Source organism: Pyxicephalus adspersus, chromosome 8, assembly GCF_032062135.1.
Source record: "Pyxicephalus adspersus chromosome 8, UCB_Pads_2.0, whole genome shotgun sequence".
NCBI lineage: Eukaryota > Metazoa > Chordata > Amphibia > Anura > Pyxicephalidae > Pyxicephalus > Pyxicephalus adspersus.
The window spans coordinates 14,417,165-14,436,086 of record NC_092865.1 but is presented as its reverse complement, the minus strand read 5'-3'; the positions used below and the strand labels follow the sequence as shown (position 1 = coordinate 14,436,086).

The following is an 18,922-nucleotide window of genomic DNA, read 5'->3' as shown; positions in this document are numbered from 1 at the left end:
GGAGTCCATACAACTAACTGTGCAAGGCTAGGTTCTGCAGAAATTTAGCTTTATTAGTGTTCACATACACTAGTTAGGGAAATTCTATAAATCAGAAAAGCGCTTTCCTGGCTAATACAGTAAAGCAGGTATCCCATAGAACTTTTACCTTAAAAGGTTTAGAACACATAGAATTTCCCTATAAATTTTGATATGGTCTATTTATTCTGTGAATAAGCAACTTTTATGCCAGGTACGCTGACACTGACTGTTCATGAGAATGAATTAGGTGTTTCCAGAATGGCTTCTTAGCCTCCTTTGAACATATGTTTATATAATCTCCTAGATATTTGCAGTGAAGCTGACAAACTGCTGGTGAAAACCACCGCCTGGAAACATATTGCTTTTTCCTCCCCAAAGTACAGAACAATGCAAGATGAGCAGCAAGGATGTTTCCTCCCTAATAAACTACATTTTACTTTTCTGTAAATTTACAAGCATCAGGGACCTGTCTGGGCCAGGGCTGTATGTCATGCAACACTAATGGGAAACAGATACCTCCTCCATTCTCCAGGAGGATCTTGTTGGCCGAGATCAGCTGGCTATCTCCCATTGCTGAACTGCTCACTAGGGGGCACTCATGCATAGATTGCTGAAACAGCAAGAACTTCGGGCAACAAGCCAAATTGCAGGGTGGATTTTTATTTTGTCCGTTTTGCTGAAGTCAGAATGTCCCAACAGTTAAGCTTTAGTCCTGTTCATGCAGATTAATTAGACTTTTCATGTTGTAATGTTGCAGCCTTTTCCCTCCAACTTCCCTCTGTGTTATGCAACCTCCTTCTTATGCTTCATATTGCATGGGTAAGGCTTCGGTTAGATAAAGGAGATGGCTATATACACTATAAATCATTTTTTTTTTATTTTGCAAGTATAGGTTGGATATGTGTAGCCATCCATCACAAGCAGCGCAATGCAACAGTTTCAGTTCACATCTGGCCCTACACGTCCTTTCATCATCTTATCCTGCCCCTACATGATAGTGATGGGACCTGGTGATTGATGGTTATGGCACCCAGCTCTGCTTTGTCAAGGAAAAAATTAAGAAGTGTTTCTCTGTTTTGGTACTATGGAGCAGGGACCACGAGAACAAAGAAAAAGTGAAGTTCAGTATATGTGGATCATAAGGAGGTGTGCTGTTAAGTAAACCTGCAACCTTGCCCTACAGGTGCCCTTTAATGCAGATTTTTTTTGGTAGTTAATTGTTTTAAAAAAGCTGTCTGCAAAAAAAGGAAAGGTTAGTACCAACATTTTCTTCAATATTTGCCCAATTGCTTAGCAGTTCTGAGAGTGTTGGATGCCTGGTTCCCCTGTTGGTGTTGCGTTTTATCCTTTTGCCCGTATGTTAGTGCAGAAGGCAGAAGTAACATCTCAGCACCAGGCATCCAACAGAACCGAAAATATTTCAGATGTAGAAGATTTTTCAACCAGGCCTCAACAAAGTCAAAATTGGCACCAAGAGCAGTGCGACAGGTATGTAATAACCCTTGTTTATACAGGGGAACACTTTTTTTAAAAATAGCAATTGCTTTACAATCCACTAACATGCCCTGTTACTTAACACACCACCAAAGGGGCATTTTTCTCACTCCAGCTTAGTTTTGTTTTCTGCCATATTAATCCAACAATTTAGCAAGAACCTCTGATACTGCTATTAAGTATCTCATCCAAGGCAATTAGGAGAGTTACAATGTGAACACACCTGTATACCAGCCATAATTCATGTTGTCATACTACCTCTCATCTGCCTCGTTATTAAGTGAATTTCAAAGGAACGAGAAAATGGTCATTTCTGGCCCGGCTCTCACAAGCTAGATAAAGGACTGGAAAACATTTCAGCGGTAATTGGAGCTAGTGGCATGTCAGCATAAAAACCAATTGTGTGTGTAATGCTCCAATTGAGTGTGAAATGTTTAGTGTAAGGCCTTGGTCTGCAAAGAGAAATCACAAGCTTTCGGTGAAGGAACTAACACTCCTCGTGGAGTTTTCTGATCTCGTTCCTGCTCTGACGTCTGAAGGGGCCCGGAATGTAGTCTGTTAGCGTTTACTTCTGTTGTAAATCTGTCATAACTCATGAAAACAAACAAGCATAGCTGTATGATAGGCCCTCCTTGCTTGAGTTGACAGCATAAATAGTTTAAAGGATGAGGCTTTTTTGTTAGCTTTGGATAGACGTGGGAAGAGAAATGGTTCCTCCAGCTCATCTCTGGTTTACTATATACTTTACTGACATGGAGGGCAGCATATGGACCAGTTACATCCACCAAGACGTGGGAAGAGAAGTGGTTCCTCCAGCCCAATACAATTTCACTGTATCCTTTTAGTGATATGAAGTTCACCAAGGAAAACAGTTACATCCACAAAGTGACCAAGAAGATTGAAGTCTCGGACAGTGCCCATTTCCGAGCAGACTTCATTCTTGTTGCTTAGTGTGAATATTAAGCATTATATTTGGAAATTAACTTTTCAAACTCAAAAACCTATTGTGTAGTTTTTCATTGGGCTCCAGGCCTCTTGGTCACTTGGTAGATGTAACTGACATTATAGCCTTTACAAGTCTTTAGGAGGGTATAGTGCAGGTAGGGGTAGTGCCAGACAGATTTTTAAAAGAAGGGTTATAAATCACTGTAGTTAAAAGGGAATTTAGCACACAAGTGGTGGAAGTGGTGGGTATGGTGATGGTGGTGGGGATTAAAAATTACAGTTAGGCTGGAGTGCCAGGGAGGGGTTTGGAGGTCTAACTCCAACTGCACACTAACTCCCTAAAGCAGTGTTTCACATAAGGGAACCCCTTCAAATAAATTTCAGGTCTTCAGGGAACCTCTGCTATAATTTACTTTAGTCACAGCTCACAGTACATTCGTGTTCTGGCAATTGGGAAAAATGTCACCCTTACAGATAGCCAAAAAGATCATTGTGCCACTTAAACTGAACGGAGTGTCACGTGTTTCTCAAGGAACCCCTGGCAACCTCTGGAGGAATCCTAGTTAAGAAACTTTGCTCTAAAGACTTGAAAAGGCTGTACCCGTACTACTGGAATATAGACCATTGATGTCTGTGGGGAATCAATATGCAGTAATGTGGAACATTAGAAGAGATGCTGGTATGAGGGTTTTAAACCCCTAAAGGTGTGTCCGCCATTGTGAAGAGTCCCAAGGTCTAGAATTGTCATTCTGATCCTGCTACACAACCTAGTAAATTGCTGACTTGGAACATACATGCAGCTAGTAAAGCCTCAAAAGTGGGATCTTTGGCCTTGTATCATTATGTATCAATTGCAAAATGTAAGTCAGTGTCGAGGCAATTTGCATTTTTTTCATTATATAATTACATTGAGATCCCTTTGCAAAGCAGGTCTAGAAATAATGTGAAGTATATTACCTATTACATATAATATGTTACAGAATAGAGGAAATATTCATATGTGTAAACTAGTACGGGCCTCACATCTTGGTAAAAAAGTGTCAATCCTCATTATAATAATAATAAAAACAATAATAACAAATGTAACTATAAATTCACCAATGATCTTTGCTTTTGTTGCAGGTACTTACTGCCGGTGGTCCCACAATTCAGCATTAAAATGTCCTCTTCCAGCACTGGTTTGTCTGGATTGCCTCGTTCCAACTTTGTGTTTACCTCACGACTTCACCATTACTGAGGGAACAGAATGTTTTTTTTTTTTATTTGGGCCCCTGTAAATAATAGCTTTTTAATTTCTTGTCTACTTTCCGATGGTGCTAAGCACAGCTGTCCTACTACTGCACCTATAGAGAATCACTGAATATTTACTGCAGATGTATGAACTATGCTAATTTGTTTACAAAATCCCAGAATGTCTAGATTGAGGCAAAGCCTCTTTTTTGTTCATTTTTGGCACAATATACATTGTATGATTAATAGAATGCTAACTTATTTTGCTCGTATAAGGAATGATGTGCTATTTATATTATGTATGCTAAAGTTTGCCACATTATCTAAAAACATTGAAGACAGACATTTTATGTTTTGAGACACACAAGGGCAGACATTTTGTGTCATAGAATGCACGAAGGCAGCCATTTTGTACAATGTAAAGCTAAAAAGGCAGCCATTTTTTTGCGATTGGATACATAAGTGCAACGTGTGTGCTGAGATGGCGGAGGGAAGCCATTTTATGTGATCAGTGACTTCCGTTGATCTATTTACTTGAAAATAGTGGGTAATAGACTTTGTTCTCATGGTTTCCCAAGAAAATGTCTGTCTCCTCTGTTTTAGATGACTACTTTAGCTAGCTGAAATGCAGAAAAAAGTTAGATAAGTAGCAAACCAATAGGAACAAAATACTGAAAATGCAGCAGTGTTTGAAAAACAAAAACATATTATCAGCCAAATCTCAACAAAGTGTATTCCATTCCATGAACATATTGCATTTATTTAGGAATCAAGATGGTGGAGCGATCCTGTTTCATGTTTGCTAGTGAATGACCTCTGACCTTTACTTCAAATGTACCAAAATAACAAAAAGGCACGTTTTCTGTTCCGCTCTTTTTATCTTTTTACCTAATTTCCTACACAGTATCATTTTTTATTATGTTACCTAAAAAAATTGTTATTGATTGTCAACATTTCCAATTGTGTCTATATTGTTTCTTATGTCGTTGTTTTATTTATTTATTGTATAGCCTCATATCTGCCAAAATCTGGCCTGGCTTTTGGAAACTGTTACCTTTTTTAAAATGAGTGAGACCTTATAGTGCACCCTTGGCTCATTCGGGAAATATGATGGCCACTCAGGATATGGTGACAAGAAAACCTCAATGCTTTGAAGACCTCAAAGTCTTCAATGCTTTTTATTTGGTTGTTTAACTGTTATTGGAATCTGATGAATTTTGCTATGAAATATTGGTTTTTGGCTGGAAATTAGACAAATGATTCTTCTCTTACGTTAGAATCATGAAACGACGCTCGGGCAAACAATCCCTAGAGCAACCATTCTTCTAAACAATCATAATCTTGAATTATCTTTATAATTGATCCAAAATAATAAACAAATAGGCTTCAATTATGAAAAGTCTAAAGGAAGTTCTGCCTGCGATGCCCATTGCAGCCAGTTCAGGCTTTTGAGATTAAATTTAATAGTGGGCCGAATTTGGAGGAAGACAATTGGAACGGGTTGAATTATGTCTGCTGAGGTCCAGACCTGGTAGTTTTTATTTTATAGTATAAACAAAATTGGTAACATTTTCTCCCAGGTAAAGGGACCTTACTACATTACTTGATGTACTGCAGAATGATGTAAAGATCTGTGGCCTATACCAAGTGGAAAACACCTGGGGTCTTGTTCAATTTAAAAACTTTTGGGAAAGCATTAGAGAAAATATACTCAGTTATCTTTCTGTCTGCCAGCACCCTCCCTCCACATTGTGGGTTTACGTGTTACAACACACATTTGAACATTGCCTTCCCACCTACCCAAAGTTATGCCAGCCAAAATAAATGGGCTGTTGAACAATGTACGTTATGTGTCCTCCGCATCATTCTTCTAATAGCCCCGGAAGGCCCAATGACAGTCCTCCAGGGGGCCTGTCCTTCGGAAACTGGGCTCACAGGAAGCGACCCCTCAGCACCTACTTCCCAATCACCCTCCCTTCCTGTATTGTGGTCATATATGTTGCAACACAGCGTTAAACATTTTTCTCCAACCCACCACATCCAATGTTAGTCAAGCCTAAATGAATGGGTTTCCTTACAATAAATATTATGCAATACAATATAGATTATGGGCTCTATTCGTTAAATCTCTTCAGGACTGGAGAAGATGGACGACAATGGGTGAATCTGGGTGATGCAGGAATCCTGGAATGGACCTAGTCAACGATTGAAAATATTTGCCAAATATTAGAAGATGATTTTATGGAATCCATTCCAGGTTTGCTGGATCACACATGATAGTCTATCTTCTCCAGTCTTGGAAAGAGTTAACAAATGAGGCCCTATGTGTCCTCTTTTTTCTTCCTTTGGTGGTGGGCAGTATTGTCATGACTTCCATCCTTGCAACATTCTTCTGTTAGCCCGGGACAGCTTAATGACAAATCACCAGGGGGTCGAACCTTGACATTCTGGGCTTACAGGTTAAATATTATATTACAGGTAATATAACTGTTCTAACAATTCCATGTAGAAAAGGCCCAGTGATGGCCAGTTTGGCTTATACTATTAATTTGTTTGGTTTTTTATCAGATTTAGGCTTTTTTCCCTAAGTGCCAAAAATGCCACCTTTCTTGGTTAGTTTTTGGGTATAATAAGCCCCTGACATTGGTTAGACCAAATCTCATCTCAGTTGTTTATTATTTGGGTAATATGTGCTCTATCATCTTTCTTGATCTTTTCTTCATCTTCATAATGAGCTTGTTCTGTAAGGTAGTGCAAAGAGAATATGCTAAGCACAGAGTAAACCATAACATTTATTTCAGTCCTACTAAAATCTGAATGATTCCACTGGGTTACTAAACTTTTTAAAGACCTGTGAGTCTTTGCAGTGCATTATAAATAGGCTGGTTAAAGTGTAACTCCAGATTTGTCATGAACTAATATTCTGCACATTAAAGCTGTGCAAGCAGTAGTTGAATATATTTTTAGTAAAACAAGTATTCCTTCTGGCCTGCGACATTTGTTTGTACTGGCCCAATAAAATGCAAAATTAACTGGCAACATATTGCAACCAACATTGGTTGTATTCAAGGCATGAAGAAAGATAATTTCACCACCACCAATCACGTACCTCGCTACTACCATTTCAAGGTGTGGGGTATGGTTAATCCAGCTCTGCAGATGTGTTCCTGCTAGCCAGTCCCTGGCATTGACTTCACTACTCCAGACACCTCTTCTGGATCCTTATGATCAGAACATCATGAGGTAATGGCTTTTGGTGATGCCAGCATTCAGTTAGAGGGGGTATGCCACTGACCAATTAAAAGGAGGCTTCTTGCCTTTGATTCCAGTAGTGACCTTGAAATACTGTATTACTCTCTATTAACTCCCCCCTAGACAGCCACCTTTTTTTTCAAGCCCAGAGTTCACTTTTTAAGTTATCATTAGCTGTGCCTCTATAGTAATCATGTTACTGCAATATTACCACTAAACCGCAGAGCTCACACATTGACCACCATCTGCCAATATAAGTGACCCCTCGTATTAGCATTCTGTCAAGACCACTTGAACACTTTTTTTAATTAAATGTGGCTGATTGTCTTTGTTCTGCATCATTAGGTAAGCCTAAGAGTCTCCTAATGTCAACCCTGTTATGTCTTCATTAGAAGCTTGTGTTGTTTAGAAAAGCTTACTGCATTGGGAATTGAATCTCAGATAGTATACTAGTTCAGAATAGTAACATGTAAGGGGATAAGGAGGTACAATAATTCATCACACAGCAGAAATAAGCTTGTACTAAGGGTATTTGCAGAATATCTAATAATTATCCACTGCTTTGTGTTAGAGAGACGCGGTCTGGCTCTCCTGTGTGCTGTCATCCAGAGCATTTTAAGCATTGCTGTAACATTTAGGAGTTAATAAAGTAAACATACAAATAATTATTACTGTATATGCAGCCTTGCTGTACTGGAGCAGTATTTAAAGCAGAACTGTCATAAAAATAAAAAATTACACTTACCTTTACTTCTGCAGAGCTCCCAATCCATCCACACCTGAAATCCTCCTTCGTCCCGGTGAAGAGTAAGCATTGGGCCCGCCATCTTCTTCTTTCTTCTTTTGCCTATGTCACCCAATCTTGCACTGTGCAGGCACGAGATTGGGTGATGTATTATTTTGTAAATGAAAAAAAAAGTGTGCCAACCTCACTGTTCATGAATGAGATTGGCACTTTTTTTTTTCGTTATGGGAAAAAGCTCTTTCTGTGCATGCCAGAGATTGGCCATGTGCAGTAGGAGCAGCCTGAAGCCTTCTGTAATACGTGGTGTCAGGGGCTCTGCCCTCCCATTACATCTTTACTGCCACGGCAGTCTTTTTTGTTAAAAGAAAAGCACTTAGGGAAAAAAAAAGCTAGTTCTTACTTTATATAAAAGGGTTATCTTTTATAGAAATGTTGGTGATAAGTCCGTTTTAACAAGGATTCAGTACGCTTTAAATCATTTGAGTGAGTGCACAGGAATAGAGAGTTTAGTACCTGTGGCATTAAAGCAGATTGGAATTCATAATTTTATTTTTTTTAATTTAACAAACCTGGAGTTTCACTTTCATCCAGATCTTACTAAACGACTTTGCATTTCAATTTCTCATTTACCGACTCATATCACATATTCCAATATGTTACTTTTTAACTGATTTTCCTATTTGTCTAGTGGCAAACTACAACAATGTGCCATTACGAAGTCACTTTAGCAATATCTGGAGGCACTGTATAAACCTTTTCTCGTTTTGCTTACTTTTGTAAATCTGTTTTCTTCTGCATTGAATATTCCTGTCTGTAGAAGAGTTTATTATCTGATGTCTCATTTAGATTTTATATGTATTACTTATGGCATTTTTAATTAGGAATCTTGGTAATTGTTGTAACCATTTTCCTTTGTTGTAACATTGACATGTAAATTGTAAAGTTTGGTACCATAGTAAGGGATCGAGTTCCCATGTTGTAGAGTTTGTGGCTGCATTTTGCACAGGACAATAGTAACACACGATGATCTGGATAAACATGGAAGCCAATCACAAGCTGAGTAGAGAATGAATATTTGTAGTCATATTACAGCTAAGGAAAAACTTTTCTTTTATTGCAGAATGTAATATAGTTCCCTTTACTAGTCCATAGATGTGCTGTCTGCAATAGTTTTCTTTTTACAAGCTTTCTTTATTTTGACCCAACAACCCATTTTCTGTACTAGGATGACAGCAATCTGGGCTCTATTTATAAAACCGAGAATCAGACATTCCCTTAAACATTCCCAGGTTGGAATCAATTGCTGCTGTTGAAACACATGGACCATGAAAATTTCCATGAGGGAATGTCTGATTCCCTGTTTTATAAATAGAGCTCTATAAGTAGTGTCTAGATGTGGCAGCCCCATAGGGAACGAATGGGGGCAGCTGGAGCATGTGCAGGGTGCACTAACCCATACCATTGCCCCTCAATAAATCAATCAATTCTGACTTCACTGGCTGCATAACTAATTATAGAACTATAGCTCACCAAGTAGTAAAAAAAGGATCGCAATGACAGTTATGGAATTTGCCCTTTTCAAAATCAAGTCAACACTGACACATGCCATATTTTGTATTCTTAGGATTTGTTTATAGCTCTGTATGTGTCTGTGTTTAATACTTTGATTTGATCACAAAGTTACATTTCAGGGCAATGAAAATCCAGCATTATTTTTTTTAATAACCTTGCATGTCCCCTAAATGGCTTACCTGTACAATATATGCAAATAATTTTCCCATAACCTGCTGGTGTTGAACATCATTTGAAAAACTATCCGGAGCTCCACCAATAACCTGACACTTCTGGAAGTGTTGTTCTTTTGGGTGATTATCCACTTTCCCTGTTTTTTCCTGACGGCCTCCATGTCATTACTACGTGTTGTAATGGGTGGTCGTCAGCAAAACTCCAGAGATCAGTATTCCCAGGAGGACGTTAGGGGGTGTACCAATGCTGGGTGACCTCCATGTCACTACAATGGTGGATGATCTCCTTCCCACTATTACTACTGTATGGTGGTGAGTAACAATCAAAGAGCTGCCGGAGACCCCAGAGATCAGTATTCCCAGGACTTTGAGAGGTTTACTAATGTTGGAGTGTGTCTTTTTTTTTCACTCCAGGACAGTATGTGCATTGCTAATAAATTCCCAAACTCAATGCTTGGTGCTTCTGTTGAAACTATTTCATTACATGCTTCATCCATTGCATATGTTTTGGCATGGAACTATGAAGATTTCATGCACTCTTACTACGTGATGAGGTTAGTATTATTGTATAAATACATGTATATATACATGTATAAATGAGAACCAACCGTAAAGAATTACCTATTAATTTAATTCAATGGCAAACCCCAAAGAAACCAATTGGTGTAAAAGAAAGCTAATTGGGTATAAGCCCCTGTAAATCAGCAATGTGCAAAATGCAGTTACCTATAGAAGCCAGAAATCACCCTTTTCACTGTTTTGACGGTACAGCTGGGAGCCTATTGTCTGCCACAGTCCATGATACTTGATGGATCAGTAATCATCGTATTCCACTCAGATGTCCTGTTTATCATTCTTGCCAAAATGGTTCTGAGCGACGAAGATGCCATCCTAGAGTAGACCGAACATCCTCAGGATATAAACACTGAACTTTTATAACATGAGACATAACCACTGTATTCAGTACAGAAACTGATAATTCTTTTGAACTTCAGAATAAACAGTTAGTGCTACATAATATTTGTCTGGAAACAAGTTTATTTGTAAAAGATGAATGTCTAATCATTTCCTTTTCCAAGTTAAAAAAAATTGAGGAGTCCTTTCCTGTTTTTTTCCATTTGTCCAAAAATTTGCAGATAAACTGAACCTGTCATTTTGTCCACTTAGGACAGGGTAAGTTCTCTTGATAGGCCCACCACTCCATATCTCCCCTCCTATTGTGAGACTTCTTCCCATGCCTTAGATTGTAAGCGCCTCTGGGCAGGGTCCTCTCCTCCTACTGTGTCACTGTCTGTATCTGTCTGTCATTTGGTACCCCTATTTTATGTACAGCGCTGCGTAATATGTTGGCGCTCCATAAATCCTTTTTATTATTAATAATAATAATAATAATAATAATAATAATACCTCTTTCCAGCCACTCTGGTACACATGGGGAGACCTACTGCCAATTTTTCACTGAGCTAATCCATAAATGATGGATCAAAAGTCCCTATACACTGCACACAAGTCTGACCTGATTATAAGTTAGAAAGGTGATTGGAATATTGGTCAGATGGTATCGTTTGTTTGTACACTCTGGTTGATGATTCTACCCATGATTGATTGAGGATAGGAATACTGTATGGTTGCAATGAGTTGGGAGGTGATGATGTACTTATGGATGGTTTTATAGATCTGAAATCGACTGGAAATTAAAAAGCCATTCATAGGTTCCCAGCCCAATTCCTTTATAATCTCCAAATAGCTCTAGTTTGGATGAATAACACAGGATTGATGAGTGTCTTCCCTCACCTTTGTGACAGTGTACAAGCCTGGTTATTGGCCATGCAGGCCTGAGCACTGCACCCTGGGAGAAATTGGAGAAGGTCACATGTCTCGAGTAACGGGAAGCATCAGGTAATTCGGAAGCATTGGAGGAAGTGTCATAGGGCTAAAAAAGGCCACTTTTTTGTTTTTATTATAAAAGAACATTGCTAGGCTGTGCATGTAAATTGTTAAAGTAATGTTATCCCAGTACACCCTGGTATTAGATTCTATATTCTCTGCATTATGCATCACTCATTGTTTTGCAGTGGTGATGGTGGGAAGACACATCATGGCTCCCACAGACCTATAGCTTATCAATCAGCATCTGACCACATTTAGCCGTGCCTGCTTATTTCTGGATTGGTAGCGCTTCTGTTGAACCCTTTCCATTGTGACCTGTCCGGGAGAGAAGCATGTGAGACACAAAAGAAGACTATCTTGGCTCACTCCGGGAATGTAAAGAAAGCAAGACTTATGAGGCTTACATTGTAACTGGATTTGGGGCTTTTTTAGAATGAGATTTAAAAGTCTATTTTTTGCAGGCATAACGGCTGTGTATATGTTTAGATCACTGGTAACAAATAGCTAACTGAAAATAATTGAAAAAAGAAAATGAAACATGATGAACAAGTTTAAAGAAAAAAGAACAAAGCATACAACATGGTCTGGAGAAATATTTTTCATACCTCTTTAAGCAGTTTACTGACTGACTGACAGCGTGTTTACATGGGCCATTTAGTGACCCGCTGGCCACTACTCAGATCTTGTTGCCTGTTTAGCCAAAAATGATTAATCGGGTCCTTTGCTTTGTTGTGTTTGCGTTATCAATCATTTACAGTTTACTACACCGTGCGCCCTAAATCTGTTTTCTTTACTATACTTTTCTGGGACTGTCAAAGCCATTAACTAGCGTATTCAAATGTGCAGGACTCCCCTCCAACGTAATTGCAGTAGGGCACCTTTAATTATTTTCTTAAAAACATTGTGGGTCTACTTTTTTTTTTTTTTTTTTTTTACTGATTGGCGGAGATAGTAATACAAACAAGGAAATTGCTTTTTGGGAAGCTTGGCCATTACTGGAAAACAAAGTTTGCAGACTGTTGGAAGCTTGGAAATGTCTAGATTTTCAACAAATGTTCACGGAGAATGCCAAAATACAATCTGTTTAACCCCTACATTGCTGCTGGTTATGGGTCAAAGACTGTGCTGAGTTTTCTCCTATGCATGTAAACCCATAGATGTGTGCAGAGATGTCTTTACATTCTGCCCTTGCTATGAATAAGAGGGAAATCAGTCTCTGTCCCTTCTGGGTATTTTACATTTATTTATTTGTATTACCACTAGGTAGTAATTTATGGTCATAGATAGAAGATCAAATATGTGTGTTCATTTTTTATGATTGGGGACTAAGATAATGTTTCCTCTTTCCTGCAGCAGACTGATGACATTTTCAGCCCAGGAAATATTACAGATTGGAGAAGCTAGATGGATTTATATTGATCAAAGGTGGAATTTATTTGGAACAATGATACCATTTCTATGTATTGTGGTGTCATTATTTAAACGACTAGGTCCACTTTGGGGGCCATACCAGATTTGCAGATGACCATATCATTCTACAGCAGGCTCAACTGTGCTCCTAATCAACTGATGAATAGGAGTGGTTGGGAAACATTCTGTGCACAAGTTTGCACGTGGCTGCAGTTGAGAAGGACTTGTCCAAAAACTAGGGCTGTTTTCTGCAGCATTGCACTGTCAGCCCAGGCCAACGTGATGTGATGATGTTCATGATTCCTTGTGCTCAAGGAAAGTGGGATGAATGATGCTCATTAGTATCTAGTATGTGGTAGGTGGGTTTAGTAGCCGAAGCTATGTTTCATATTTTTACAACTACTGGACAGTTTTTGAAACCTTTCTAAAACGAGTTGGGTGTTAAATACCATGTTTTCATATAAACGTATCTCCCTTCACTATCCAGAACTGAAATATACTGGGACAAGAACATAAATAAGAAAAAGGCGAAAGGAGGGAAAACGACAAATAAAATGAATATGTGAAAGGTAAGCTATGTTAAGGGAAGAAATGGAGAAAGAACAATGGAAAAAAAATGATTGAAAAACATTTAGGAAAGAGAACAGAGAGGAAATAAAAGCAAAGGCAATAAAGAAAAAAGAAGAAATGAAGGGGAAGGTTAGGCAAGGAAAGAAAATTAAAGGAGAGAAAATAAAATGAGAGGAGATAATAAGAAGAAAAAATTATGTAAAGGAGAAAAACGGTAAAGTAGATGAAATGAAAGAAGAAATGTAAGGAAAGTAAAAGAAGGTGAAAGAAGGAGAGTGAAAAAAAGAAATAATGAAAAGAAGGGAATGGTAAGGGAAAAAATGTGAATGTAGATAAGAATGCAATCAAAAGGAACAGAGACGACTCCTGGTCGTGAAAGAGCTTCCTTCACTTCAGGGCAAAATTAGAAGTCTCTAAAATTTTTCTCTGCTTTGACTGCACCTTGTGACATAATGATACACTCAGCACAATTTGGAGCCATTAACCTGAACAGAAGTACAGGAAAATCTTTGCTGTAAGGAATGGTTAATAACGGCTGCTCCAAGCAGCCTCAGGCATCAAATATGTGAACATTAAAGGAGTTTTCTGAATCAGACTAAATTTCTATACAGGCGCTGGATTTTTGCCACTGGAGAGGATGCTTTGTGATCATTTGTCGTAGAAATCTGTCATTGGTACCGGTGTCCTATGATGGTATTTAGCAATCCAACGTACAATATCATTATATGATTATTGTAGATGATCATTTATGTTGACTCTGAATCCAAGTGCTAAATCTGTTGCAGACCTTTATAAGTTTTCTCTTTTATTGCTAATACAAGGGTCTCATTTATGATCCCGGCATAGCTGTCTGCTCGGAAGGAATGTACACCTTTGGGTGGGAGTTACACTATTTTCCGCCTGGCCAATCAAGATGGCCAAAGATTCCAATCCTAGAACCGCACCAGGTGAAGATGCAGTTGCTGGTTTAGATGCACAGCTGAGTTTAGTTAGAATATTGCAAACAGGGAGGTGTGTTTATTTTATGGCAAGAGACACCTGCCCCTTCTGCAATAAAGAACCTACCTTCATGCAATTTTTCAGCTTCACTTTTATTTCACTTTAAAAACTGCATTAATGTTCAAATATAATTCAACTAAATCAGTTTAATTCCCAAGCCCTGTTCTGATGGGCAGCTCCTTCAATATTTCACCTTGGTAAGTGAACATCCTAAATTCTTTCAGTAAATCAATTCCAATGAGTCAGCTGACAAGCAGGAGAAGTAAATCACAGCTTTGATTCTGTCTTTGATACTGAAAACTGGGTAGACTACAGAAACATTTTACAAATCTTTATTATTACAATTATTCACATAAATTATTTTATATGCTTGTCTAAAAAAGGTGAAAAATGATACCCTTCCTTTAAATATAACTGGGAAGACGAAAGAAGATTATACAGAAAATGTATTAGATGTATAAAATGTGTTAAAAGAGGAAGTAGGGATATAAGAGCCCCATGGTATTTTCATACCATCTTAAGTATATCTTTAAAGCTACATATAGAATATTAAATAGGGAACATGAATCACTGACTTCGTTGCAACACGTTACTTCATCCTCGGGGAGTCAGGTGTGCAAAAATATCCATGATTTATTTTATATGTGAGTCCATTTAAAATCGTCTCCCCGGGACATCTGGCTACTATAAGCCTGCTGTGCAAACTTAATTATACATTTATACCCTCATAAATTTATGTTCGTTTTTATATCCTCACCTGGTAGTTTAGACTTCTGATAAAATGACTTTAAGGGCCGTGCTTGCCTAATCCGATGTCCCTTCACTGTCATATATATTACATGCACTGTACATTCTGTAAATGCTCTGTTTGAATTTATGGGAAGAAAATTCATCACTTTTTAGATATGGGACCCATTGACATTCCAGGGTATGAGTACTGATTATGGTAGTGCATTGCCATTCCTATGTGGTGGCACCCAAATCCACATTTCTATTGAACACCATGTTTAATGCAATAAACATCAATGCACTAATAAATATAGATCTAAATGTGAATTATCTCTAAGATATGCAAATTTTAAAGCACCCAGGGGTAAAAATACCGACAATAAAACCAGCAGATAACTGTGGAACCTACAAGGCTACATCGTCAAATATGATATACTATAATTATTATTATTAATAATAATAATAATAAAGATAATAAACAGTATTGATACAGTGCCAACATAATACACAGCTCTAAATATTAATTAGGAGTTGGATATGACAGACAGTGATACAGGAGGAGAGGACCCTGCCCAGAAGAGCTTACAATCTAGGAGGTTGGGGAAGTATCACACAATAGGAGGGCAGATATAAAGTGGTGGGAAGTAGGAGAGTTTTAGGAGACAGAAGACGGGTAGGCAAGTTTGAAAAGATGGGTTTTTAGGGCTCTTTTAAATGTGCAGAAAGTAGAAGCAAGTCAAAAAAGACCAGGTAAAGAGTTCCAGAGAGAGGGCAGCCCTGGAAAAGTCCTGGAGCCATGCATGTGATGAGGTTATGAGTGAGGAAGTCATTAGTAGTAGTCATTGAAGGAGTGAAAAGAGCGGCTAGGGGAGTATTCTTCCATCAGGTCAGAAAGGTAGGTGGGACCAGAACGGTGGAGGGATTTGAAGGCAAAGCACAGAATATTTGCAATTCTCCACAGATCACCAAGGTAAGGAGCATCTTTTCACTGAACACCAATATAAGGGGAAATATCTTCATTAATCACAAATCTGAGGGGGACACTTCTCCACTGACCATGATCACCAGTCCAAACTTTACTCTCTATTGTTGGTCATTTTTTTTCTTTGTAGTCAACCTATAACTATAAATATATGGAACTAACAAGGGACATTTTTCACTAAATGTCAATATTTGGGGTCAATTCTCGACATCACCAATGTAAGGAGCACATTTCCACTAAACACTAATACACAATAAAAGAGGGCCCTCCTCCACTAACCAACCACCAATTTAAGACAATGCGTCACTGACCACTATTATGTTGAGGCACTAACCACCAATAAAAGGGGGCCCTTCTCCACTGACCACCGCTGTCAAGGTGGGCACACCTCCACTGACCACTAAAAATGGGTGCACTTTTTTACTGACCACTAATATGAAGTTGCACTCCTTCATTGACCAGCATTACAAGGAACTCTGCCACTGACCAACCAAGGTACACTTTCTTTTTAGTCAATGAAATAGATACACTTCTCTTCTTAACCCCACTATGAATGGCATTTCTCCACTGGCCACCAGTCAAAGAAACTCCACTGCATGTCCTTGCTGGCCAATTTTGGTCTTTGGTGTTTCTTTTCTTCCTATTGACATACCTAGAGTATGACACCCCAAGTCATTATATTACAGCCTCTATTCTATGCAACATGTTCCATGCATCTTCAGTAATGATGAATTGAAAAGAAAAACCAAAGACCAATAATATTTTTGGCCATCTGACCTATAAAAGGTCTTTTGTGTTTCTTTTCAATTCATCATTACTGAAGATGCATAGAACATGTTGCATAGAATAGAGGCTGTTATTATAATGACTTGGGGTGTCATACTCTAGGTATCTCATATTCTTTTACTGAATGACATATATAAATCTTACACACCTACTGTAGGCTATAAATATATTATTTGGTAGTGGGGGGTTCCCTGGGACATAAACCTATTTCAAAGTTTCATTTGGTTGAAAAAAAGCTGATCTAACATTGGAGAGATAACAATTACCAAGATAGAAGAGATACTGTCCATCCTTCTATAGATATGACAAAGCTGGAAAACATCTATCTAAAAGCAAACTTTGCAAAAGTGATAGCAGTTTTGTTCTAGAACTAATATTCCTGTTCTAAGATAATGCTCCATGTACACATTTAAACTGATTATTTAATATCTTAATAGCCCTCTCAAAAATATGACAGGATACAGCCATTTCACTTTCGCATTGCTGCAATTGTCTCTTTGAGGAAAAGCTGCAACATTATCCATCATTGTTTTGTGATTACATAGATTTTATTCAAGAATGTTTTGAGTGAATAACACATTAAGCACAAATCGAAGTGTGTTGCATTTTAAATGCATAGTACAATGGCTCTCAATTATTATACATGAAGCATCCAGGAGAAAAAATATAATTTCATCGGCAAAATTATGAACAGAGCTGCCGTTTAATGTGATTTCTTTTTCCTCAGCTGTCGTCGCAATGAGAACAGTGTCAATGTAGATTTGATATCTTGATACGAATAATGAGTACAAATAGAAAAGACACTATGTAATATTGAACTGCAAAAGTATTCCATATTATTCTATAGCCTGCTCAGAAAAATGTCATTACAAGCTAAAAGTACATCTCAGTGGCAGGATCTGATTAGCTTGTCCAACTTTAATATTTAATTTTTTATATAGTTCTTACAAATTCTGCACTATTTGCACTGTACTTGTTTTTGTAACATGGAAAACCCTTGAAATAACTTTCAGGTCCTCAGGTAACCTCTACTATAGTTACTTTACCAAATCTTGCAATAAATTAGTGTGGTGGTCAATAGGAAGAACGCCTTTTATAGGTCTGACCATTGGGAACAATGTCACCCTTACAGATAGCCAAAAATATTATTGGAGTCAATGGTAATCACACTCGTTAGTCGAAGTCTTCGTTAGCCGAAACGAAGCTAAAATACAGTTCAATACAGCTCACTGCAGCTGCAGTTTGCTATCGCACATCCACAAATGCATTCCTTTGCCAAATCCATCTTCATTAGCCGAAGCAGAAACTCAGCAGGAAAAATCTTCATTAGCTGAAATTTTTTTAGCAGGGTCACTCGTTAGCTGAGGTATCACTGTACCTGCATGTATACCTGCATGTATATAAGGGATACCATGAACATTCCAAGCAGATAGCTATCCTGATCGAAATTCATCCAAGGGCCATAGTAGTGTGGTCTTACCTACTTTGTATTCCTTTATCCTAATAAATGAGTAAAAATATGCTTTGTGGTGAAATGTATGTAGACACCCTTCTAAATTATTGCAATTAGGCTCACAAACCCAGCTCCATAAAGATATGATTTGATCAGTTTGTTGTGAACTTGAGTGGCCTACAAATAGTCTTCAACCTCAATCTGGCCTACAATGAGCCCACAATGAACGATGACCTCAATCTTAAAAAATACAGTCAACAGTTCTTGGTGATCTAGTGCAAACACTTAGCTCTTAATGTGCATTATGTGACTTTTATGTCTCTTGATTTTAGTATACTAAAGCTAGACAGTCAACTGGGGCAAGAGGGCTCAAAACAAGTTGTGGCATTTAGAGGGGCCTTGTTCACAAAGCTTTTACAGAAAGATACTTTTGCATTACTCCTAGCACTGAAACTTACAAATTCTCATGCTGAAGAAATGCAGCTAGCTAGAGAAGTCCTTTTGGATACCTACTAACCACATCTTGCTGCATTATACTGGATATTTTGCAGGAACCCAAAGCTCCTCATTTTAAAAAGTAAGGAGCTAATAGGGTTTATTATACAGGTACCTAATATAATAAATGTTTCTGTTGAAGCAACACTTCCAGTATCCACACTAGTAGCTGTATA

The 18,922-nt window shown here is 38.1% G+C and overlaps 1 protein-coding gene across 4 annotated transcripts in view; it reads left to right on the top strand.

Moving 5' to 3' along the window:
* TTLL7 (tubulin tyrosine ligase like 7) overlaps nucleotides 1–10,450 on the top strand; it is a 121,968-nt gene extending 111,518 nt beyond the window's left edge. For all 4 annotated transcript variants that reach the window (XM_072419556.1, XM_072419554.1, XM_072419555.1 and 1 more), the window contains one exon: nucleotides 3,583–10,450. In XM_072419556.1, coding sequence (XP_072275657.1) covers nucleotides 3,583–3,697 — 115 coding nt within the window. In that variant the 3' untranslated portion in view covers nucleotides 3,698–10,450. The remainder of the gene's footprint in view (nucleotides 1–3,582) is intronic.
* Nucleotides 10,451–18,922: the final 8,472 nt, after the last annotated feature.